General features: G+C 39.6%; 2 protein-coding genes and 1 long non-coding RNA gene across 6 annotated transcripts; 1 reads left to right on the top strand and 2 right to left on the bottom strand.

Moving 5' to 3' along the window:
• Nucleotides 1-262: 262 nt before the first annotated feature.
• On the bottom strand, nt 263-9,873 carry LOC108166275 (uncharacterized). Of its 2 annotated transcripts, none has more exons than XR_001776584.2 (3): nt 9,783-9,873; nt 8,472-8,537; nt 263-1,744 (listed from the first exon to the last, which is right to left on the bottom strand). It is a non-coding gene; the product is annotated as an uncharacterized LOC108166275 (long non-coding RNA). The 2 variants fall into 2 exon arrangements; XR_014087658.1 differs by lacking the exon at nt 9,783-9,873 and adding an exon at nt 9,080-9,165.
• Nucleotides 4,289-14,668, top strand: gata1a (GATA binding protein 1a). Of its 2 annotated transcripts, XM_008410518.3 has the most exons (6): nt 4,289-4,915; nt 6,126-6,351; nt 7,775-8,281; nt 9,585-9,730; nt 9,824-9,949; nt 11,248-14,668. In XM_008410518.3, the coding sequence occupies exons 2-6, from the start codon at nt 6,138-6,140 to the stop codon at nt 11,533-11,535; spliced, it is 1,281 nt and encodes a 426-aa protein (XP_008408740.1). In that variant the 5' UTR covers nt 4,289-4,915; nt 6,126-6,137; the 3' UTR covers nt 11,536-14,668. The 2 variants fall into 2 exon arrangements, with proteins under 2 accessions (XP_008408740.1, XP_081463521.1); XM_081607395.1 differs by lacking the exon at nt 4,289-4,915 and having other exon boundaries at nt 5,458-6,351.
• A 3,696-nt stretch (nt 14,669-18,364) lies between these two features.
• LOC103465555 (bcl-2-like protein 1) lies at nt 18,365-24,125 on the bottom strand. Of its 2 annotated transcripts, none has more exons than XM_008410520.3 (3): nt 23,975-24,125; nt 20,341-20,966; nt 18,365-19,006 (listed from the first exon to the last, which is right to left on the bottom strand). In XM_008410520.3, exons 2-3 carry the CDS (start codon nt 20,851-20,853, stop codon nt 18,866-18,868), a joined length of 654 nt encoding a protein of 217 aa, XP_008408742.1. In that variant the 5' UTR covers nt 20,854-20,966; nt 23,975-24,125; the 3' UTR covers nt 18,365-18,865. The 2 variants fall into 2 exon arrangements, with proteins under 2 accessions (XP_008408742.1, XP_008408743.1); XM_008410521.3 differs by lacking the exon at nt 23,975-24,125 and adding an exon at nt 23,767-23,961.
• Nucleotides 24,126-24,201: the final 76 nt, after the last annotated feature.

Raw genomic sequence — 24,201 nt, 5'->3', positions numbered from 1 at the left:
AACTAAATCAACATTTTACAATAATTTAGCTTTGTCGCAACTTTCTCAACCAAACGCCACACGTTTTTTAGGTAAAAACAAAAAAATTATATATATATATATATATATATATATATATATATATATATATATATATATATATATATATATATATATATATATATATATATTAGAATATTTCTATTGTAAATGTAAGTAAAAAGTTAAATTTGCTTCATTTCAACATATGTTCTTGTAATTTTGTGACAACACAAAGTACTACATATTGTAAACAGGGAAGCTTCAAAGGTTTGTTAGTGAACATTAGACAGCGAACAATTTGGAAACCATGGAGGAGGTTGTGTAAAAGTTTGAGTCAGATTTAGTGTTTCAAACAGTGTCCTAAGCTCTGGGCAGCTAACTGACCCACAGTTCAGTCCTGTCCCATCTTGACTTCGGGGTTCCTCACTGATCCATTCTAGTTCCACTTCTTTTCCACTCTTAACACAACACTTATTCAACATAACGCCGCCTTTCACTGCTTTGCGGATGTTATCCATATTTATTTATCTATTCTGGCCACACTGCTCTTCAGCCCCTACAGATGAGCCTCACAGATGTTCAAATATGCCTAATAATCTGAACGAAAGCAAAACTGAAATCATCTTATTTGGAAAACCCAGCCTTCTAAATGACTACAGTATCACTGGTCATCTGTAGGAACCCATCTGACTTTATGCTGCTCTATGAAAATTTCAAAGAAATAGAGGTTTGTGACTACAATGTGACATTTTAAAAAAAAAAGTTAAACAGGCATAAATACTATAGCAAGGCAACTCGATAATAACCCAAAGCAAAGAAGAAAAAAAAAGATTTTACCAGCATCTGTGCAACAACAACAACAAATAGGCTCACGAGATCTTTACAGGAACAAAAACTAACTCCAAACAACATGAACATTTAGGGGGGAAAAGCTACAAGTTTTAATAGTTTCTCTTTTACACATTTGTGTATGGTGAGATTGCATGAACTCAACAGTGGAAAGAGTTACAATAGCTAAGGGACAAGCTAACTTTATTAGTCAGAGCAACACTTTCACGCTCCTCTGCTGCTAAAAACGTCACCTCACATGCCAAGATCAGCATGGAGGAGGCAACTCATCTCTGAATTTGTTTGGTGATGGTGAGGACAGTTTGTGTGTGTTAGTGAGTGCGTGTGTGTGTGTGTGTGTGTGTGAGAGAGAGAGCTCTCCTGGGTATAGCACTGCTGCTGCAGCCCTGCACCAAAGAGATAAGACCACCGCCTTCACAGAAGCCCGTTTCTTGGGAATTTGAAGGCTGCCATCAAAGTCCAGTGGTGACACACAATGCCATCCGGGTTACGACCGGCTCAAACAGCTCCCCCCCCCCAACTGTCTTGTACTTCACACTGTAGTGTCACTTCAGAGCGCAAGCAGGAAACACTGACATCTGATGGGCCACGCTGCACATGTACCACTCTCACTGTGAGTCCGACTTGCACAGCACGACCAGGCCGAGGCCGCAGGGTCCTGTGGGCCTGCGGCTGTGCTGCTTGTAATTCCCGGCCTCCTCCTGCGTTCATCTTGATAAGCGCTTATCAGGGCGTCGCAGGCCGCCACGTCCCTGCCCAGCTGTCCACGCTTGCGGCGCAGACTTCAGCGCCGTCACTCCTCATAACAGCCACGTAAGCCGATGTGCTTAGAGAGCAGCTCGGCTCAGTCCCATTTCATCTTGACACAGCGGTCCTTAGTGGGAAAGCAGACCAAATCGAGTCGTTAAATAAGGAAGACTTCTATAGAAGACACTTTGCCTATCGAGTCTACCCAGCATGCATCTCATCCTACCTGCAAGCTCTGAAGATGCTAATTTTGGACAATCATTTGAATGATCTGGACAAGCAACACCTCGATTAGGCAAGCACACAGGCAATTAAGAAAGTTATCATCCTCCCATGTTTAACATCTTTCAAGTGGAAATGTTTAAAAAGTACCAACTTTTTAAGTCGTTCAGACAAAAAAGTCTAAAAGACTTAGACTTTTTTGGTTTCTTTGTTTTTCCTCAAACAAAAATAAAGGAGGAAAATAAAACTGTTCTACTGTGTTGTGGTTGAAGAATGTAGCTTAACTACAGGTTCCATTTCTGCTCAAAAGTCAACATTTTAAAGTTCGTCTTAAAACCCATCTATTTTACTTGGCTTTCAACTCCAGCGGGATCTAGTTTTAAATTGTATGTTTTTGTTTTTAAACTGTAAGAGTTTTTACTTTTTTATTGTTATGTTGTGTTTTAATGTACAGCACTTTGTATCAGCTGTGGTTGTTTTAAAGTGCTTTATAAATAAAGTTGGATTGGATTTTCAAGTTACAAGTTAGACAAATAAACAGGAAGGTCTGAGATTTCTCACCAGCGATGATAGCTGATGCAATAAATGATTTACCCCTCACAACGATTGTGTTCCTGCATCAGTGGTAATATGAATACCTATCAGCATTTGCTTTTGGTTCTTAAGTTTAGACTTTGGGCTCTTAAAATACTGTATTATCTACTGCAAATTCTAAGATGGATGAATAAACAGGAAGGCTGAGATTTAATCACGTGTTTAAGCTAGCGATAGCCGCTACAATAAACGATTATTTAGCCCTCATGCCGGTTGTATCTCTTTCGTTATGTCACACACTCAGTACTGTAAAACCTTTAATTGTGATTTGTTTGTCTAGGGTTAAATACAGGAAATGCAACAAAGCCTGTTATTAGCCTTCATTGCTAAAAGTTAGCTTGTGACTGAGCGCAGCAGTTTACATTTCTTGATGTTTTTTCTTTCTTTTTTTTAAGTGAAACAGAATAAAGTTGGATTCAATGTTATTCCTACATGAGGAGGTACCAGACTTGGGTTCTTATTCTTCATAATCTTTATTGCGCTCCTTACATACCACACAGTGATAAAGTCTCAAACAGACGAAGGCAGAAAGCTGGGGAACAGTTTCAGCATTTGATCATGCGGTGTAATTTGCCTGATGACAACTGCTCAAAGTTTTTGACAATGTCTAGAAGTCTGTCCTTACACAGCTCTGAAACAGATCCTGGAATAAGGATAGGAACTGTCCAATGATATTATGATATTTCCAGGAATGTTTTACATTGTCTCACCCAATGTAAGACAAATTAGCCACCGTCTTGCATTGGGTGACATTTTTGACCCAAATCACATCTGTACAGGCTCTTTTATCAGGCTCTTTTCCATGTTACCTTGGGGTCATCATTAACCTGCGCTCCATCCATTTTGTGCTCATTTTTCAGGCCGATTCTTATCCAAACAGACCCTATACATAAATGCTGGTTTCCTGATCAACTAGTCTTTTAGTCTGTATATTCTCTGTGGTTTAATAGCTCTACGTCACAGTAATTACCTGTGTATTTACCTTGTATAATGGCTAAAACCAACTTCTTCTAGCAGTACTAAAAGTCCCCCTATAAGAACCAGCTGTTGTACTTTTACTTTGGCGTTATGCCTCGTTTTACTTTGGTGATATTTTTACTTTGCTAGTAAAATTAATAAACATTTAGCTTCCAAATCTATTAAATCCAATCAAGGCTTCCACAAAAAAAGCAAGTACTTCACCTGAGCGTCCTGTTAAAACAGTAAAGTTGGCCCGGTTCCGGTTTGTCGATCATCCGTTTCATAAAAAGTCTGCCGAGGTTGACCTCGCTGACCTTTGCTATTCTCCTCCGTTTATTTTTGTTGGCTTCATGGTCTACTTGAACAATTGTTCCCAGGAATGGAAAATTCACAGAGATGGTTGAACTAATTAAACACTTTTTCACCCCGCAGCTGCCAGGACCCCATGTTTCGATTTGCACCTGGGCTAACTGATGCAGGTTATCAGGAATCAATCCTCCATAACCGCTGTGGTTTCTTAAAAGGCTGGGAAAAAGATCAGCCTTCATCTCATTTCTGCCTAACTGTTTTTCTCCCCTGATTTCCCTGAAAACTGTAAATGAACAAAGAGAGAGGAAATTTGGGAGCTGTTTTGACTATCAAATGACCGGGCACAGTGTCGAGCTTGTGTGCTGCCAGGCCGTGTCCAGACCATATCTCTCCCATATGATTGCTGCTCTTTCCCCGATTTGCATTACTGCGCTTCCACTCCAAGCTTTGCCGAACCACAAAGAAATTGCGTCTTTGCATTTTTCCCTCCACTTTGTTCAAATGCCTCTCAAGCTCTTTTTCCATGTGGGCTCGCTCTTATCTGGGGCCGTATGCACATTTAATCAGCAGACACTAAAAAGAACAAGAGAAGAAAAGGAGGGCCTCTCCATGGCGCGTGTGCTCCCTGAAGGGCCCTGGAGATGGCCTGCTCCTCGACGTGTCTGAGTCCCACACCTAAATAAACCCCGTCTCATCCGGCGTTTCTGTCCATCACCTGGAGCGGCTTGATAACAGCCGTGGTTTGCCGCTTTTTTTAAATTCGTGGTGAAAATCATCCGAGATACACGGCCTTTATCAATGCGACGCAAGCAGCGCGCAGGGACATAAAGGAAGAGCAGAGGAACTAAGATTTAAAACGGCCTTCCAGGGCCATAAACCCACCGGCGATATTTGTATTTCGTAAATAAATGACACGGTCAAATGTGATTTTTCTCTGTCTCCCTCTCTCGTAGCTGTAAATATGTAACATCTGCCATCTTGCGGGCTCTTTCTCTGTGGACCAGAGAGGTGTGTCTTGTCAAAAAAAAAAAAGTTGTCTCCAACCCCTCCCACGGACTGTCTCGTAAGCCCTAAACTTTGCTGCTGGTTGAAGAAGTTGCTCTTGTAGCCATCAGCCTGCGGCGAGACAGACAGTCAGTCAGTCAGTCGGTCGGTCGACTTGAACTGGACCTCTTTCCACTGGGTTGTAGAAATTCTGCGAGCATCCACTCTGGTAGGTGACCATTTCATCTCATGTTGGACTGATGTTCTTGAGTTGTCTCTCGTTAATTGTTTTGCTCTTTTTATTATTATTATTATTATTATTATTATTATTATTATTATTATTATTATTATTATTATTATTATTAAAATAAATATTTAAAAAATTCAACAGTCTCTGATTGGCCACTTTTGACATCACGGTTTAAGTTCATTTTGAGGCGGAAACTTTTTAATGAAACTGTAAGTATTGGTGTTTCCACTTAATTAAAGCAATATATTTTATAGATAAAAAAAAAAGATGTTTTCCTCCATATTGATTCCAAATCGAGTTAGGAAAAATAGCTCAAATAATTTTATCAAAAGAAACAAAAACAAACAAAACAAACATTTTTTTTTATCAAAACAAACATCCTAAACTGAATGCTCAGTTTAGGATGAGTTGTGTGTTTGTAATTATGAAGTTTAAATGTATTTATGTGAAACTTCTTCCTGCTTTCAACCTTGAGATGTCTTCATACTTTTGCTTTCAGATTTTTATTAATCAAATCAGATTTTTATTTTCGTCCTGCGTGTTTCTGACTTTGTCATCGCAAATGGACACATTCAGGATTATAAAAATGGGGCCATATCAGATTTTCTCAGACTTTATCTCTCGCTATCAGCCACTTCTCTTCCCTCTTCTCTTTCCTGTAAAGATCCTGAGCGAGATTGACACTGACTTTTACCACGACTGTGATATTTCTTACTTTAACCACTTTTTTATATTCTTGAAGATAAATGTTTTGGGGAAGATTTTCTGTCATTCTCTAAGATGCTCTGTTTATGAAAAGAAAAAGAAAAAAAAGAAGCAGAACCTTTTTTTTCAGTTTTTTTCGTTTTTCATCCCCTCGGGCATTTCTTCAGCCTACCTCCAACCGGCACACCTATTATGTTTTAAGGCCAGCTAGTAACCGTTCGGTCACTGGCTGCATCACTACTTTTAAAGTGCCGGTTATTTTTAGTTGTTACTTTCAGCCACAGTCAAATGAGGATCCTAGAAAAGGAAGTTTGAAAAAGCCTGCTGTCGAGATCTCGTCCCTGATAATTTCAAGTTGCACTTGTTTGTTGTGTTAGCGAATGTCGGGGCCCGGCGATGACGCCTTATCTGCCTCGATCAGAGTCGCCTGCGCTGGCAGACCGGTGTGTTGGGACGAGTGATGGATATGTGCTTTTATTGCAAGGTGAAAGTGATCATGGAGGATTCGTCAGACCAGTCCCACTGGGTGTCTCCCACCCTGCTCAGCTCCGACCCCCTCGCCGGCTTCCCCTCCGACCCGTGCCTGTTGACCGCCGGGGAAGAAGGAGAGGCCTTCTTCTCAGCCGCAGACGCAGATTACGCCGGGCTGTCCTCATTCTTCCCCAACCCGAGCCACAGCCGAGCGCCGTCCAGCTACAGACACAGCTCCGGTGAGCGCCAGCGATCCCTCTCCGTCCTCTGAACCGGGGGGCGTCCAAACAGTTTGCCCCATGGGCAAATATTCCGCGGCCATCCCCCAACTAAAAATAATTTTGGTATAAGTGCTTTTTACTTACCCAGCAATAAATTACATAAAGTGAAGAAAACGTCTCAGACGTTTGTCTTTATTAAAGAAATGCTAACACTTATCCGGAGGGACGTGAATAAGACATAAACCTGGAGTCTTCATGGATGTTGGATGTTCATGACAGAGGTCGTCAAGTGTCATTTGGTAAAGAATGACACTTTAAAAATGGCAACTTTTTAATGCAAAGAAGTTGCTTTAAACTTTTTTGTTCAATACAAAAACAAAATGGTTTTTGCATTAAACAACGCAGGTTGCACTCCTGCATTGTTTGTTATTTAGTTAATCTACTGAAGTTAATATTAACTTAATTAATATCATTTAACATTAATTGAATTCAGTATATTAATATGTACTGGATAGGATTTAATTCAGCAAATTTATGTTTAATTTACTGGATTAAATAATAATTTCATTTAGTAAAATAATACAGAATATTCTTTCACTAGATTAATATAATTCACTAAATTACAAGATTAATTATTATTCAGTATATAATAATGACATTGTTATTTACTGAATAATAATACCATTATTCAGTAAACAGTGACACTTTTAATGCAAAATTGCACTAAAAGTGTCACTGTTTACTGAATTACTCATAACGACATTCATTCACATTTAACATCACTTCATGTCATGTTTATGACTATTTAATGTTCAGTCAAATAAAGTGTTACCAAAGAAATATGTTCAGTTTACTAAATCTTTCGGGCCTGACATCTTTTTTTTTTTTTTTTTGGTTATTAAAATATTTTAGTCTATTCCTAGCAACAAAAAAATAAGTTCCTTTAAAAGTCTCGCTGTATTAAGCCAAGTAAATGAGTGTTCAAGTCTGTTTTGAAGTATACAGTCCCTTTATGTTTTCTCTCCTATTTACCGTGATATAAAAAAATATGACTGTTGAAGGAAAAAAAAACACTTTGGGTTATGCTTAATATTTTCCCTTTGAGATGTAAATTTGTAAATCTTAAAATAGACCCTGTCTGAAAAACAAAACAGGAGATTCAACTTAAAAGAAATTTAGTTAATTTGCTACAAGTAATCAACTTAAGTAAACATATTAAGTTTATTAAGTTGTCATGTTAAACAAACATAAAGAAAGTAAGTTTAACAAACTTAATTTGATTAATTGTAACAAATGAATAATTTTTTTAAGCTGGAGCTCCATTCTCTTTTTTCAATAAAGTCTAATACACGATTTGCTCCCACATTAACATATTTAACAGGCCGCTGATCTGAAACCCAGACTTGATGATTTCATTCCTTTTTCTCTGTGTGGTCTAAAGTCCGGCAGGTGTACACCTCCCCAGGCCTCCTAAGTAACCTCCAGCTCCTGGATGGGCCCCCGAGCCACCCGCTGAGCTCGTCCTACAGCCCCGCGGCCTCCACCTGGAGCGGCAGCCCGCTCACCAAGACGCCGCTGCACTCGCACACCCCGACCTCCCTCTACTCCCCCGGGATGGTCTCCTCCTTCACCGCCTCCAGGGACGGGTACCCTTCCCCCGGAAGGGAGGGCAGGGATAGCCCCCGGCTCCAGGAGGTCCTCAAAGCGGAGCGTCTGAGCCCCCTGGGCGGCTCAGGAGCCAGCAGCAACTTCCTGAACCTGACCCCTGCCGCCGGAAGCATGTACACCCCCTCATCCCACTCGCACCCCCACATGCTGAGCCCCTACAGCTCGTACATGAGCGGGCCGCAGGACTACGGCTCGCCAGCCCTCTACTCCAGTGCCGGAGCCTGGATCAGCCCGTCCTACTCCCCGAAGCTCCGCAACAAGCTGAGGCCGACCACTCCAGGTGAGACTCGGCACAGAAAACTGACGACATATGTATATATTGTTTGTAAGCCTAAATTTCTGTTAATTATGATGATTTCTCCCTTTCACTTAATGTAAATGTGACATTTAAAGATAAAATATTGCATCAAACCAATAAAATGAAAAAGTTTAGCACGGAATAGTGAGTTTAATTGAAGTATGTTTAATACCTGCTTAGCGGTTGTCGATTTTCTCCAGGTTGCTGCCCCCCTCTTGGCCACCTCTTAGGAACACCACTGTTGGATTGATATTAAAACTTCCTTGAGTAAACATATCACAGCTTCATGATATTTATACCAAAATTTAAAACAGAATGTTAAACTCAATGAAAGACAACAATTATTTTAGATTTTTGAAGAAAATAGTTATTTTATTTAAAACTATGTTAATTCATTATTTTTAATATGATTTTAAATACACAAATTTAAACACATATATATAAATCAGGGTTTTTTTTTTTTTTGCAACTGCAGATATTTTCTAAACAGCCTTGTCTTTTATTGCCAGTAGCACAACAAACGCCTCCTTACAGCCAGCTGACTTGACATTGCACAGCAACAATTTAATTCAGTTTATTTGTGTGGTGCAAATTTCTAACAAATGTCAAGAATTTTAAAAGACAAACAGATCTAATTCATATCCAGTTATAAAAAAACATATTCCTATCCAATTCAGTCATACAGAAGGATTAAAATTCACTTAAATATTTTCTAACTTCATCCTAGTGAGGATAGTAAACTTACCATTTGGTAATAAAAAAAAAAAGCTATTTACTTACTGATGCCAAGGTGATTGCATCAAGTTGATGGGGAAGTGTGAGTGAGAGATAGGAGCCTTAATAAACTCGAATCACTCTGACACTTTCTTCAGGCTGTCAATAAAAAGACCGAAGCTGTAGGAACAGCAGGATGGAGGTTTTAGTCTCCAGGCTGTAACCTTTGCCCCGTTAGCCGCCTCGTGCAGGATTTTCTACACAATGCTAATTACAGTATAGTAAACCGATTTATACTGATAGACAAAAAGAGGTTTCAGGGGAAACTCAATGAACAGAAATGTTGGAAGTCGTTTCCATTTCACGACGACTCATCAAAGCAGCTGCAGGAAGGCAACTTGTCTTGGCTGGGAGTTGCCAAAACTTGTGATAAAGTTTCTATCAACGCCTTGTCACGAAATGTAAGCTAACCAGCTGCCAGAGAAAGCAAGGGAAATGGCAAGGAAGGACTATTTTTTTTTTCTTTCTATTTTTCTATTTAAATTTACACACATTTTGTTCTTTTTAACAGAGGCCCGAGAGTGTGTAAACTGCGGAGCCACTGCGACGCCCCTGTGGCGCCGGGACGGTACCGGACACTACCTATGCAACGCCTGCGGACTGTACCACAAGATGAACGGCCAGAACCGACCTCTGATCCGGCCCAAGAAGAGACTGGTGGGACTCGCTCCTTCTCGGAGATGCTAAGCACACCTGCTGCTGCACAAACCTTAATTGTCGTGTTGTTGTTTTTTCTCACGCGTGTTTCAGATCGTGAGCAAGCGCGCGGGTACCGTGTGCGCCAACTGTCACACCAGCACGACGACGCTGTGGCGGCGCAACGCCAGCGGGGAGCCCGTGTGCAACGCCTGCGGACTCTACTTCAAACTGCACAATGTGAGGCCCAGAGCCGGCCCAAGGCAGAAGCGAGTTATGCTGCTGCTTTGGGCCATTACATCAGTTTTATTTATTTTTTTTAATGGCAACTGTTTTTATATAAGAAGATATTGTGAAGATTATTTCTTTCAATTTTGTTGTGATAAATTGCACACATTGCAAAAAAAACTAAATCTTACCAAGTATTTTTTGAGTGAAAATAAATTAGTAGACTTGAGATAAGGCAAAACTAACAGACAAGTAACTTTAGGAGCTTGTTCCTTAATATGGATGAAAAATTACTTATTTTATTTGCAGAGTATTTTAATTATGACATGGAAAATTGGCTCGTTATAAGATAAATAATCTGCCAAAGGAACTCCTATTTTTTCATGAGTATCAAGGAATTATTGACTTAAGCAAGCTCCTGAAATGTTACTTGTAAGCTAGTTTTGTCCTTTCTTAAGTATACTAAGATATTTGCACTAGAAACTAGACAAAATACTTGGTAAGACATTGTGTTTTTGCAGTGCAAGACACATAAAAAAACAAGATAAAAAACTTGTTGAATTGTTTACTGTAAATTCACTGTTACTGTAAATTGTTGATATGCCACATAAGTCTTGGCAATAAATTAATAATTGCGATAAACATGATCAATATCAGTAGATCATATGTCTGATAGAATTCAATAATTTTAAAGGAATTCAGATCCAGAACCGCATAGCATTCTGGGGCATGTAGGCAGAGGAAAGGCTGTAGCCACTCAATCTCTCATGGCAACCTAAGTTAGCTAGGAGAGCCATAGCTAGTTGAGCCACTCAACCAGCTATGAGTGGCTTTCTCCTTGGTTACCTAGCAACAACCTGTTGAGTAACTTGTGTAACTTGTGGATAAAAGGAAAAGTCGCGTATTTCAGATATTTAAAACAAAAAAACTAATCAATAAATGTCAATATCGACTCATATGAAATGCTAATATTGTGATATGTTTTTCAGCAATATAGTCCAACCTTACTGCCACACTTTAATATCACTCTCCATTTCAAAATTCTAATTAATTCAGTTAATTAAGGCAATAGCTTTAATAACACTAGCATGACGTGTAGGTTACACACATAGTGTAGCATAGGAATGATGAAGCATCTGGTGTTGAGATGTTGGTGCGAGAGGCCTCAAAATAAAAATCTTCTTAGGGTCCCAGAAAGACTCGAGCCGGCCCTGTTGAGGCCCCACATGAGGTCAAAGCAACATTTCCAACCCGACGCAGAATCCTGGTGGGGGACATTTCTGTCATAACTCCTCTCGTCTACTCCCAAGGTCAACCGACCGCTCACCATGAAGAAGGAAGGCATCCAGACCCGGAACCGGAAAGTCTCCAACAAGAACAAGAAGAGCAAGAAGGTCGCCATGTTGGAGCCGTACTCGGACGTGGTCCAGCCGCCTCCCCTGGACGACAATGGCGGACCCTTTTCCCTTTGCCCCGGGACTCTGCTGACTTACAGCCACACACCGCACCTCATCCCCACCCCGACCCCGCTGCACCCCTCCACCGGCCTGCCCTACGCGCACCACCTCAACTCCGGCATGGTGCCCACTCTGGTGTGACCTTGCAGCAGCTACAGCGCGCGCTTTCTCCTTCGTCTAGCGTAGGATTTGTACATAAATGATGATTTGTTTATTATTATTTTTTCCACTGTATTTTTTCGTTTTTTTAATTGCATTTGTTGTTGACATATTTTGGCGTGCGACGCCAGATAAAAATCATTCAATGGAGGTTGCTGCGCATGTAAACACACTGATGACAGATTTGCTCCTTTATACAAAACAAGCGTCTGATTTACTGCTGGCGCCTGCTTCGGGTTAAATGATGTGAAGTTACACAGGAGTTTTAATGTTCACAGCTCTCTGTTATGTATTTGCATACATGATCTAACCGCACCAAAGCTGCAGGGAGAAGAATAAAATGTTTGACTTTATAAGCTTGACTGGCGAGGGGTTTTGTTTTAGGTCATTTGAATCCGCAGCAGCTCTGTGGCCTGGCCAAAGTGTTGCCTCCTGTGTGCAGGTATTGTCCTCCTCCACGCAGACATAGTGGTGCCTTTGTGCGGCCACTGATCCACTTTGACAGTGTAATTGTACAAAGTCGCTATGCAAATACTCCCTGCCCCACACCCACCTTTTCCGCAGAAGTGACAAACACTCAACTAAAGTGCAACACTTACACCTGGTTTGATGCTTCTGCCAGTTTTTGCCCGTTGAGGAACAACTGGGCGTCAGTCTTACTGACACACATCGAATGCCATGTTTTTATTTTCACTAACGCGTCCATTTTTATTTGCCCTGTTAGTATCCAAAGATCAGACACTTTGGCAATCAGAGGTAATATTATTGTGTCAAGCTGAAAGTGCTGAGTAATGAAAGCATTTTATAGAAATAACCAGGGTATTCTTGAGTCACGCTGTGTCAGCGTTCCAGTCCAGGAATTTTCTACTTCTTTCTTCCTCATTCTGATTTTCACACACTTAGCAGGTAAGCAAATATCAGCACATTCTTTCTGCGTAGATCTGTCTTCAGCTGTTTGTTGTTTTCTAACTTCTGGGGGGGAAAAAAATCTTCAAATTCCCAGAAGACCTTAAAGAGGCGGTAACCCAGGGCCCCAATTTTTTGGACAGGTGGCCCAAGATTTTTTTTTCCCCCCTTTTTTTTTTTTAATACATGTTTTTCATTGTACTTTATACAAAACGTATAGGACCATATCAATTGAATTGCATTAAAATGTTGGGAATTTTATGAAAATAAACAATACTCAAGTATTTGAAAATTAAGACGCTATAGTCATTCTTTAAGAACAACATGTATCAAGTCATGTATAGGACTACCTTGTATTTTGATTTGAACTAGTAGGAGATTTTTTTCTCAAGTGGATGAGGCACCAAAACTGGCTCCAGGCCAGGGGGCCTCGTCCTTGTAAATCCGACCCTGGATGTGACCTTTTGAACTTCACTGCAAACATTTTTTCAGGATTGTTTTGATAACTAATGTTAAGTCATTTTTGCTCCCCCAGGGACTCTGACACCTGACACTCTAAATGTGATGTTTTCCAGATCAACCTGACTACTCGTACCCCTTGAACAACTTTTTCCATTTTTATACAGCCACAAACCTGAACCTATTAAATTAGATTTTTTTTTACTTGTGATACTCTAACACAGTGGTTCTTAACCTGGGTTCAAACGAACCCCAGGGCTTCGGTGAGTCAGTCTCGGGGGTTCGGCGGAGCCTCTGCCGCGGAAGTAAAGACACTTGTGTAAAGTCGTGATGACGCGTCGTGATGTTAGACTCTAACATAAAGGGATGCATAATTGTGAAGGAGAAAGGAAAGTAAGTTGCGTGTTTTCTTTCCTCTTTATCACAAATAAAATCCAAAACATGAGTGGTGTAGAATAAATTTTATGCAGACTTCAGTCAGACTGGATGACGTGGAGATGCTTTTCTTTCCATGGAACAGAAGGTTTTTTCAAAGTGAATGATGGTTTTGAGTCCTTAACCATCAGCTGTCTACTAGAAAGTTGCTCTGACAAAGTTTTAATTTGGGCCTGCGTCACTCATTCAAATGCGTTGGATGTACCCAAGGCATCTACAGGTTTCAGCAAGTTAATTTCAAGACTTTTTAATGCCACCTTGAATCAAATTTAAGACCTAAAAACTATAAAGATGGAGGATGGCTAGAGGATACTGCTGTTTTATAATCAAAGAGCAAAAACTGTGAAATCTATCTTGGTTAGCAGCTTTGTGTTTCTGACTCTTTACAGACATAAACCCCACAGTGTCAAACATAAGTTTTTTTTAATATAAAAAACAAAAGTTGGCAACAAAAGTTATTAAACTAAACGTTTTCCAGACAATTTACAATGAATTTGTACTTATCAGACAAAAATGCTACCTAGATAGACTTTTTTATCCTTGTTGTATTAGCGACAAGTTAGCGGTAGCTTCAACCATATACAGTATGAACGTTTATGTCTATGGCTTAAACCATAGACATAATTTAAGAGTAGACCCTCATTGGCTGCTCCGGCGCAGGAAATACGGCGGCCATCTTGGAGCGGTCGACCCTCCTACTTTGCTCAATCAAAACAGCATAAGATGCCTCGGCTCAGCACTGAGGGATATTGTTGTTCTGATCGATGGACTATTGATGTGAGGGCTCCACAGACAACATTTCACAAGTAAGATGACATATTATTGTGTATATTTTGTGATTAGAATATTACTTTACTGTATTTATGTCCACCGGTGAGATACCAGCTAATATTAGCTACAGTGCTTGGTGTAATACGGTTCAGCCCCGCTATGAAGGCTAACTGAGATTCCGTAAATTAAAAAAAAATTATTATTCCAAAACATTGATTTAAGATTATCTGACACAAGAGCCTACATTAGAAATGAAACAATGTAGCATATATTATAAAAATTGTATTACATGTTACAACATTCACCAGCAAAGTTTACACAGGTGGTAAAGACTATTATTTATATGTAATTCTTTCACTAGTAAGATACATCCCAAATCTTCCGTTTTAGTTTTGAAAGTTTCCTAAAGACGATGTGAGGAAGAAGAGGGAGATATCTATAAAGAGAGACAGATTCACTGCAGCACAGATGAATCTCACATCGGATTTTGGACTCAATCTCAGCTGCTGAATCTCTCTGAAGCTAGAACTCGTCGGCTGAAAAACATATACATATATCTATATATATGTATATGTATATGCATACATACATATAAACATGTATCCAATATATATTATTCAGTATTAATCATTATTTATTTTTGTTTGTATAGTTATATAATTATGTATTGATATTACTAAATAATTTATTAAATAAATTATTAACGGCTGTGTGCTTTGTAATATGCTCTTCATACATTGATATCGGAATATTCCATTCCTATTCTATTGTTATAGCCACTAAGCATATTTAAATATGATAAACTATGTATTAAATACATACTTAAAAATGCAATTGTTCATAAATGTAGCTTTGATACATGTTTGAATATGGTTTCCCGTAACAAAGTAGCGTGTTATGATCGATTAAATGCGCTGATACGTCATTGTGCCTGCTAAACACGTAACCTGAGTGTAGTGGAGTACCGCTCCAAGATGGCCGCCCTAAATCTCGTCAGCGACAACAGGCGAGAGCAGTCCTTATATTTTGTCTATGGCTAAACCCCCTCAGTAACATGATTAAGGTGTCTGCAGGTGTCAAAACCTTTGCCTGACAGAAAAGACACACAACAAAATAGAATACATCTCAGTTCTGCAGTGATAAAATTTAAGATCTGTGATTAATGTTTTTAAGGCCAACTCTTTTTTTGTCACGAATTCAAGACATTTTAAGGACTTAATTTTAGAAACATAAATTAGAAACTTCTCAAGGATGCATAGACACCCTGTGAATCCCTGTCCTCTTAAAATGTTAATTACTTTTTCCCTTGAACATACAGAATGCATGTTAACTAATAAGTGCAGTCTTATTTTCTTTTTACGTCCCAAAGATACAATTTTATTCCAATTATTTATATGGTTGTTTTACAAGAAAAAACCCACGGCTACACTGTGATTGTTTCCATAGAGGAATCCTGCTCAATAAAGCAGATAAAGCTGTTTCTTGTTGATCACATTTGTGGTCATGTCTCAGAAGATTAGATTAGAGTATTGAGGCAAAGTTTCTGGCTGACATTTGTGGCAGAAAAAACAAAAACAATAATGGTTTCACATCGTCATGAAAACATCCCGCCACCTTCGAATACATTTAACGCCTTTTAAAGCGGCTAGTAATAAACACAGCACTGAGGCAAGCACGTGTGATGTATGTTTTCTTCTTTTTTATGCTGAGCAGCAGGGCTGGGGTTGCTCAGTAAGGACTGCAAGATGACTGATAAGTTATCACGGAGGCCACAGACCCCAGATCATCCACCTGCTGCCGGCTCCGCCACTCTCATCCTCCCTGTCAGTTAGTCGGCCAGGGCCTCACTGGGTTGCTTTATACGTGACAAACACAAACACACACATCGCAATAATCGCCCATGAAAAAAGGCTATGGCTATCAAAGAGTTCGATGGGTTTTTTTTTGTTTTGTTTTTTATAACCGATCAAATCTGGTGTGATTGGATCTCATAATCTGTGTGGCTGAACGTTTGCTTCATGCCTCACTGCAGGTGTCAAGGAGAAATAATACTTTCATTTATGCATTTGGTTTCATCTTCTTGAACACAGATCAGCGAACATCTGGCAACACCATCCACCCATACACCCACACACATGTTTGCGTGGCGTTCTTTATGGGGACTTTCCGTTGACTTCCATTCATTTCTACAGATTAAACCTTACCCTTACCATATTCCTGACCCTAAACAAAATTCAATTCACACCTTAGTCCTAAATCTGACCCCTGACCCAAAAGAAGTGTTTCCCCTTGAGGACCAGGCTTTGGTCCCCACAAGGAGCAGTGGGTCCCCAAAACGTAGTATGTGTCAGAATGGTCCCCACAAGGTATTACAAATAAACACGTGCACGCACGCACGCACGCATGCACACACACACACACACACAGACCACACTCTTCGCCAAGAAAGTTGTAATAACTTTTATTTTGTTTGTTGTTTCAGAGCTGGCAAATGCCAGTCAACTGTTGCAAACCTTCATTCTCCGTGGATACAGGAATCATGTTGCATAAAATTAGATAACCTTGTCAGTCTCGTGATTATTTTTATTTTATTGTTTCCTCTAAAACCACCCTGAGGCGTAGACACCTGCAAGGACTACCTTACAGGAAATATACTAAAAAGTTAATAATGATGATAAAAAAGAAAAAAAAATACTAATAAAAAGCACAAGGAAACAACTGAAATGGGGGGAGGAAAGGAAGGGGACGAGATGTGAAGAAAAAGTCACATCCATAATTTATATCCTTTCCTCAACTGTCTCTATCTGCTGTTTATCTGCAGCAGCTGTCGGCCCTGCTCTGGGGAAATGGCAGCAAATGACGGGGATAGATTAGCAACCACAGGCCCGCTCCAGTTCACTCACAGAACCATCCGTTAGTGGCGAAAAGCTTCTCTCTCCTGCTGCTGCTGTACACTACGCTTTAATTTCCAGAGCAGACTGGGAGGACCTGCAGAGATGTCTTTATTCTGGCTGTGACTATTCGGTTAAAAGTTGTTTCCTGTAAAACTTCACGATAGCCAAATATGCTGTCAGGGACTCTAAGTTGGCTTTTTGTAGGTGTGAATTAATTTTAATAAATTCCGACAGAATACTATATAAAACAAAAGATGGTTCATCTACGGTGAAAAAGTGCATTTCGATAAACACCAGCGGGATAGCGGTTAAAGAATGTCGCGCTCAGACCGCGTGGTGCGCTGGCGCCCTCTGGCGGCTCATGTGCAACACTACTCCCGACAACTGAAGCTCAACGGACCACAAAGTCAAAGCAGGCGCTTTGTAAAATTATTCAAACCACTAATTTCTTACACAACTTGTATTCAAAGTATCTTATTTGGTGTTTATCCAACATAAAAAAGCACACGAAAAGAAAATGGAAGAAAAAAATAATCTTGATTTTTAAAATGTATATATGCAAATCTGGAAAGTATGGCATGCATTCCCTCTGCTGCATCTAAACACTGAAAGTTAAACACCTCAACTGTAGCTCAAATAGTCACTTTTAATCTTGTCATATTTATATTTGTGTGTTTGTCAAATTAACAGAAAGCTGACTTATCTCACTGTAACCAAATCTACTCAATGATATAGATATAAAGCAAGCAACATGCTGCTTAAAGGTTATGAGCAAGTTTTCTGACCACATAACTTACTCTTTCCAGATATAAAGTTGTGTAGGGTTGAAATGATTAATCGGATTAATAGATTAATGAAATAATCAACTAATTTAGTTATCAAGTATTCGTTAGCTGGAGCATACACTAAAAAACGGGGCGCTTGCTGAAAAAAACTCCACATATTCAGAGCAGTGATTATACCTAAACATATACACATTCTACTTTTCATATAAAAGACCTTTGTAAATATGTTGTAGACAAAATTCAAGTTTTAGTTTTAGCTTCAACTGGTTCTGATTCACTAAAGGAATGCTATGTAATTGCATTTAAGGCAATGAAATGTTTTTTTTTAAAAAAGGAATTATTTGCATCTTTTGCTGCATTTCTGCTTTTGTATAAAAAGTCACAAGTGCTTCACTGATTAATCAAAAATGGCATATTGTACGGATTTATCGTCAGAACAATAAATAGATTAATTGAAATCTAAAGTAATTGTTAATTGCACCCGTGACTGAGGGTGTTTAACATATCGTGCTTCAGGAAATCTCACCAACACACACACACACACAAAAACAACACCACAAGAAAAACATAAATATATTTATTTTTGAAGCATGCCTAAAACTCCAGTACAGGCAACAAACAGACTCCAATGTTACACAGTGGGGTGGAGGGAATATAAACTGCCAGCTGTCAGTTTGAGAGACATGAGAGTTGGTCCTTGGATAACACACAGAAGGCAAAATGAAGGAAAAAAAGAGCTAATTCACCAAACCATGTTTCTCAGTCTTATTTATAGCTTATGTTCATTTAAAGCACTTCAAGTCTGAACATTAAGACCCTTAAACAACTAAAAATGCACTGCTGCGTGTTAAAAGAAACCAGAAAAGCAGAGTGAGAAGTATGACAGCTCACCGAAGCTACATTGGTCGTAGATACTTCTACCATTTGCTTGACTGCAGCCTAATATTCAGTGCACAAGCAGACCGGGCTTTATGTTTTTTTTTTTTTTTTATGTAAACAATAACTACTTGCGTTGGCATAGCATTACACACGGTGTGCCATGATGACAGACATGCAGAGTGCTCATCGTTTCTTAGCGATAAACATGACGAGCAGAGCTCCGGTCAGCAGAGCCACACCGACTAGCAGCCATTTGTTCAAGGTCTCCCGAAACCTCCGGCCCTCTGCAGCGGCGTCCTGGCCGTACAGGTTAGCGAAGTGGTCCTACGAAACACACACACAGCAGACAGAGAGTTAGAAAAAGAGTTTTCTCAGCTTTTATTTTTTTAGTCATCCTTACAGAGCCTATAAAAGGTAACTATGCCCTTTTTTCAATTAAGGAAATTAAATTATATTTAAAAATCCCAAAGGGAAGTTAAAGGTTGTTGTAACTTGTTGTAGATTATGGGCTGTAAGGATTTTTGGTAGCAGTCTGTATTGCTGCGGTCCTATCAAAGCTTCTGACTGAAGACACTCAAAGAGGATATTCAGGGTTCCTCATAATTTTCTTAATTTGCTCTTTTATTGCTTTTAAAAATCAATCATGACCAACATAATTTGGCTTTTATTTTCCTAAATGCCAGGTTGGTTTGGATGAGTTAGCCAAAACAGGAGTGATTTTTTTTTGTATTAACTCAGGATATATTTGTTTTTTTCTTAATGATCTGAAATGTTTAAGTGAAACAAAAATGAAAAGAAAAAAAACTTGTATCTGAAGGGGAGCAAATACAATTTTTTCTGTATCTATATCCATCATTCAATAAATTAAAATATAAGATTGTCATTTGTCACATTAAGGGGACAGTATAGTGATTTCCAGGCAAAAAGTGCCATTTTATAGCATAATCAACGAACTATGTTACCTTCAGTTGTAATCAAAATGCTACATATATCAAAAATGTCTAACACCTTGAAATTGGGCCTGTCTCTTTAAAAACTCCTGTCCTTTCTGAAACACCGCCTCCAGGAAGTCATCACAACACTGCTGTTCTATCAACAACTTAACGTTTTTACCAGCGTTTCACTGAGAAGTAGCTCCTATAATGAGCTCAGCAGGTGTTTGCTAATTGCTGCTGGCTAGTCTGAAGGAGCTGCAGGTGGAGGCGGTTCTGTAATGAGGAAGCTTAGAAACTGAAGCTCCGGAGACAATCTGCGTCTCAAAGGCAGCGCTCAACACAAACAGCCGTTTTGCACGGCTGAATGGTTGCCATGGGAGATTAAAATATTTCTTGAACATGTATGGAAGAATAAAGGAAACACTCCAGGTATGTTTTGTGATGAGGGAATAACATTAAAACATGATGTAAAACTAAAATAAAATGTAAATTATACATAATACTGCCCCTTTAAAAGTATCTGTCAAAAACAATAACCTTTAAGCAGCTATTAAATATAGTTCTTCCATTAAGATCACATTTCTGTTTAAAAGCTAAAACATGAGCCTTTTTGTAGTTAATCTACATAATGTGTGTCACTTGCTGATGGAGTTGCTGAACTAAATGAGACTTTTAAATGATATTCTGAACTCATTGATGAGGCGTGTCGATGTGGAGACGTACCCATCCTCCCTGGCTCTGGATCCAGGGATTGAGCTGCTCGTCCAAGTAAGTGGTCATCCATTCAGCAATGCGGGAGACCAGCTCGCTCATATTCTTCTGGACGCAGTCCACACACAGAATCCCCCCAAAGGTAAACATGGCCACCACCCGACCCCAGTTGACCTCGCCCTTGAACAACTCATCCAGCACGGTCTTGAAGCTGTGGTAGGCCGTGTCGGGGGTGATGTCCAGCTGCAAGGAAAGGTGTTTAAAGCTTTGGGTGTAGAGGCGTTCAAACTCCTCTGCCGCGTCCTTCAGAACCGATTTGACGACCTCGACGGGAGGGCCCTGGGACTTCCCCCGGGAGCCAGCCCGGCTGTTGACCAGCGGGCCATTGCTAGGGCCCCGGCTGTCCCCGTCCCAATTGGTCCTGGCCCCGTCGGCCTCGGACCTCAGCAGAGAGCTTGAATAGTTTCTCTGAGACAATTTGTAGCTTATGTAGAACTCCACCAGTTCTCTGTTGCTGTAGGACATTATTCACAACATGCAGTTGACCTAGCAAGACGCCATGACGCTTTCATTTCTCCCTGGCCACCAGATGTCACATTGGAGCTTCCGTAGCCAACGCTGCAGCCGGCAACAGCAACCTGGAAGCACAGAGGACAATCACGATGCGGCGGTGTGACTTTTTTAGGGAAACAGCAAGGGTGAAAGTAGTTTTAAATTCTTGGGGGTACTATGACAAAAATAATTATTATATACACACATATACATATACATATATATATATATATATACATTGCTTCTTTGTGTGCTTTGGAGTTTCTGTACTGATTATTTTTTTGATAACAGCTGGGTAGCTCTTGAATTGCTACAAAATGGAGCTTTATTTCCTCCTTCAGCCCACTGGCTGCAATGTTGACACCTTGAGATGCCATGAGACCTAAATTCTGAACATCATGGCATGGATGCATCCCAGTTTTCAATGTCTGGTTTATAACAGTTCATTTTAGATTTTAAACTGGTTATATATTGATCCTGTGTCCAGACAGAGGGATAATCAGTAGTCCAGCATCATGACCTGTTTGTTCTGAAGATCCAGCAGCTTCCACTTCTCTTCCTAACATGGCGCCTCCTCATCCTGACTCTCATACTGACAGGAGGAACCACAGAGCTCTGTTAAGTTAAAAGCTCATCTTCTGAAGTTGGGATATTTTTCCTCCAACAGATTCCAGAGGAATCACCTCAAACCAGATGTTGGACTGGATTTTATTTCAATGTCATTTGTGAAAGTTAGAGCCTCATTTTCAACAGTGGAGCTATAAAGGTTGAAAAAGGAAAGTCTCATCAATATCAATGTTTCCACTAAATAAGCACTAAAAAAAGTTTGATAAAGGAAAAGCCTCTCAGACTGAGCCCGACAGCACCAAACTATTTTTTTTAATATTAGACAATTAATTTAATTTCATATAATTATCGCGGTAGAAGCCATTTGTTTGTTAAATACTTAATGAAACATATTTACTGTATTTGATGTTTGTTGTAAATGACGTATATTCACAAAGAACGAGGTAATTAGTCCAAGTTTGAATGTTCAAAAATTACAGCGGCTGTAAAGCGCCATGAGAAAGGTAAACAAAGGTAAAACAACCTGAACAGGTGATCAACTCAAAACCACTCGCACATTTTTGCTCTCTCTTTCTCTCTGTCTCGTTCATGGTTGATCGATGCATTGCACTGCTGCTCTAGTAAAGCACGAACAGTTCAGAAACAATATGAAATGGGGAAAAAGTTATTAACTGATTAAGTCATGTTTTAGATTGTTCTTGAAAAACTAATCAGTCACGGCTGATTAGTAGGCGAACTCACAGCTGCACAGTGAACCCATTGATTTTTTACAGCAGACAGCCGCTCCCCTCAATGCAGGTACTGCGTACCCCCACTAAATCTTTTAGGGGTACGCAGTACCCTGCCGTACCCCCTTACTTTCACCCCTGGGAAACGGTAATACACGCACATCAGTTTACCTTGTACACATTTTGTCATGTTACACACAAACGGAAATGTATTTAATGAGCTTTCTTTCATGTAATAGATGAATACAAAGTATGTTTTTTTTTAGTGATACATGTTGGTTTGACAAAAGAAAGTTGCTTTATGAGCATCTCATGACTTGCTAACAGCTATAAAACTGCCCCCAAAAAAAACAAAAACAACCAATCTCCCCTTTGGGGTCAATAAAGTATTTTTGAATTAAAAAATAAAAATAAAAAAATTGTTGTGACATCATTTGGGTATGTTCTGTGCTGTTTTTGTTCTGAATGGATCCTTTTTTTTTGTTTGCTTGGTTATTTCAATGTTTTGCCATTTGTTCTCTTATCTAATTGGTTATTTGTTATTTTACATATCAATACCTCTGTTTCTTAGTCTGTATTCTTTTTGTATGCACTAATTGGGGAATTAAAAGCAACAAAAAAAAGCAAAAACAGCCCAATAATCAGGGAAGCAGAGACAATATTTCACAGCAGCATTGTCCTACATGGACCATCAGTTTTTGGGAAGCTCTGCTAATCAATCTCAACTGCTTTTACTGCTCGTTTTTTAAATTTCTCTCTGGTTGTGGGCATAACAATCGATGGAAGACACGGTTTGAACTTCCTCCTGCATCCTCTTCAACTCCTCGGGGATTCGAGGGTTTTAGTTCTGGTAATTATTTGAGTTTTTGATATGTTAATCAGCTGCTCCCAGTTGAAAACAACATGTTTGTGCATCAAAGTAACTGTGCAAAATTAACAGAAATAAATGCATAAAAACAGAGTAATAAATACTTCCAGCTTAGGAGCTGGAAGTATTTTCAGCTGCTAAGCATGTCCAAACATGCCTTCAGGAATAAGCAATTGTTGGAGGAAAACCGTAAGAAGTCTGCAAAAAGTCATTTTGTGGAGACTGAAAGAGGTTAAGACCGAAACTGAACTACATATGCAACTCTCTGTGCAGTACAAAATTAATGCTGCATATCAAAAAAGAAAAGAAAAATCAGTGTCTAGACATGTATGGCAGGTACAGACATATCTCAAAATAATATGCAGTTGTAATTTCTTTGAAGATTCGTTATTTTGTATCTTTTCGTGCTGCTGGATACACATTAAAGCTACACTGCTTACTTTTTTGTTTTGCTAGAAGCAATAATGAAAATCATGTATCAGTTTTCTTCCATCTCACAATTATGCACTACTTTTTGTCACATAAAATCCCAATTAAATAGCTGGTGCAATTCTTGCAGACTGCATTATGACATGTTCAACTGTGTTTATTGGACACATATACTGCAGCAGTACGGATCATCAGCATCAATACGAATAACGGAATCTAGATTTAGCCATAATGTAGCACAACTCGTCGTGATCGCCGTTCCCGGAACCACATCGTTGCAAACTGTTGACATACCTAAGCGTCTCTCTCAGAGAAAACGAGCCATCTCTGACAGCTCCATCAAGTCACGTAGTTTGGAAATAACTGGGTTAGCCTTGCATGCTAACTAGCTGCTAAACTGACTACAAGATACGCTCCAGAAAAGAAGGGAAGGGGGGAGAGAGCAATAAAAGTACATACGATGTGCTTTTAATGGCCATTTGTGTCTGGCCGTTATACTTACAGCTCTCAGAAGTCTATTTCTTCCGTTAAGAAAGCAGGTTTGAAGGTAAAAGTGGATGGAATTGCAAACACAACATTTTTGCAACTGACAGGGGCCCGTATAGTGACGTATGCAGGCTGTTGGCCAATTGTGTCCCTAATGCCGTGAAAAGTCCCGCCTTTTCCTGCTCCTGCGCCAATCAACAATCGAAACACCCCGGAAATTTAGAGATCAAATCCGTAACGTTG

This window comes from Poecilia reticulata, chromosome 5, assembly GCF_904066995.2.
Source record: "Poecilia reticulata chromosome 5, P_reticulata-male-v2, whole genome shotgun sequence".
Classification (NCBI taxonomy): domain Eukaryota; kingdom Metazoa; phylum Chordata; class Actinopteri; order Cyprinodontiformes; family Poeciliidae; genus Poecilia; species Poecilia reticulata.
This window is presented reverse-complemented; position numbering and strand designations above follow the sequence as displayed.

Coding starts and splice junctions, on each gene's coding strand:
- gata1a (XM_081607395.1), top strand. CDS start 6,102: ATGGATATGTGCTTTTATTGCAAGGTGAAAGTGATCATGGAGGATTCG. Junction 8,282..9,584: donor GCTGAGGCCGACCACTCCAG/GTGAGACTCGGC, acceptor TCTTTTTAACAG/AGGCCCGAGAGTGTGTAAAC. Junction 9,950..11,247: donor TCTACTTCAAACTGCACAAT/GTGAGGCCCAGA, acceptor TCTACTCCCAAG/GTCAACCGACCGCTCACCAT.
- LOC103465555 (XM_008410520.3), bottom strand. CDS start 20,853: ATGTCCTACAGCAACAGAGAACTGGTGGAGTTCTACATAAGCTACAAA. Junction 19,007..20,340: donor TCCAGAGCCAGGGAGGATGG/GTACGTCTCCAC, acceptor TGTGTTTCGTAG/GACCACTTCGCTAACCTGTA.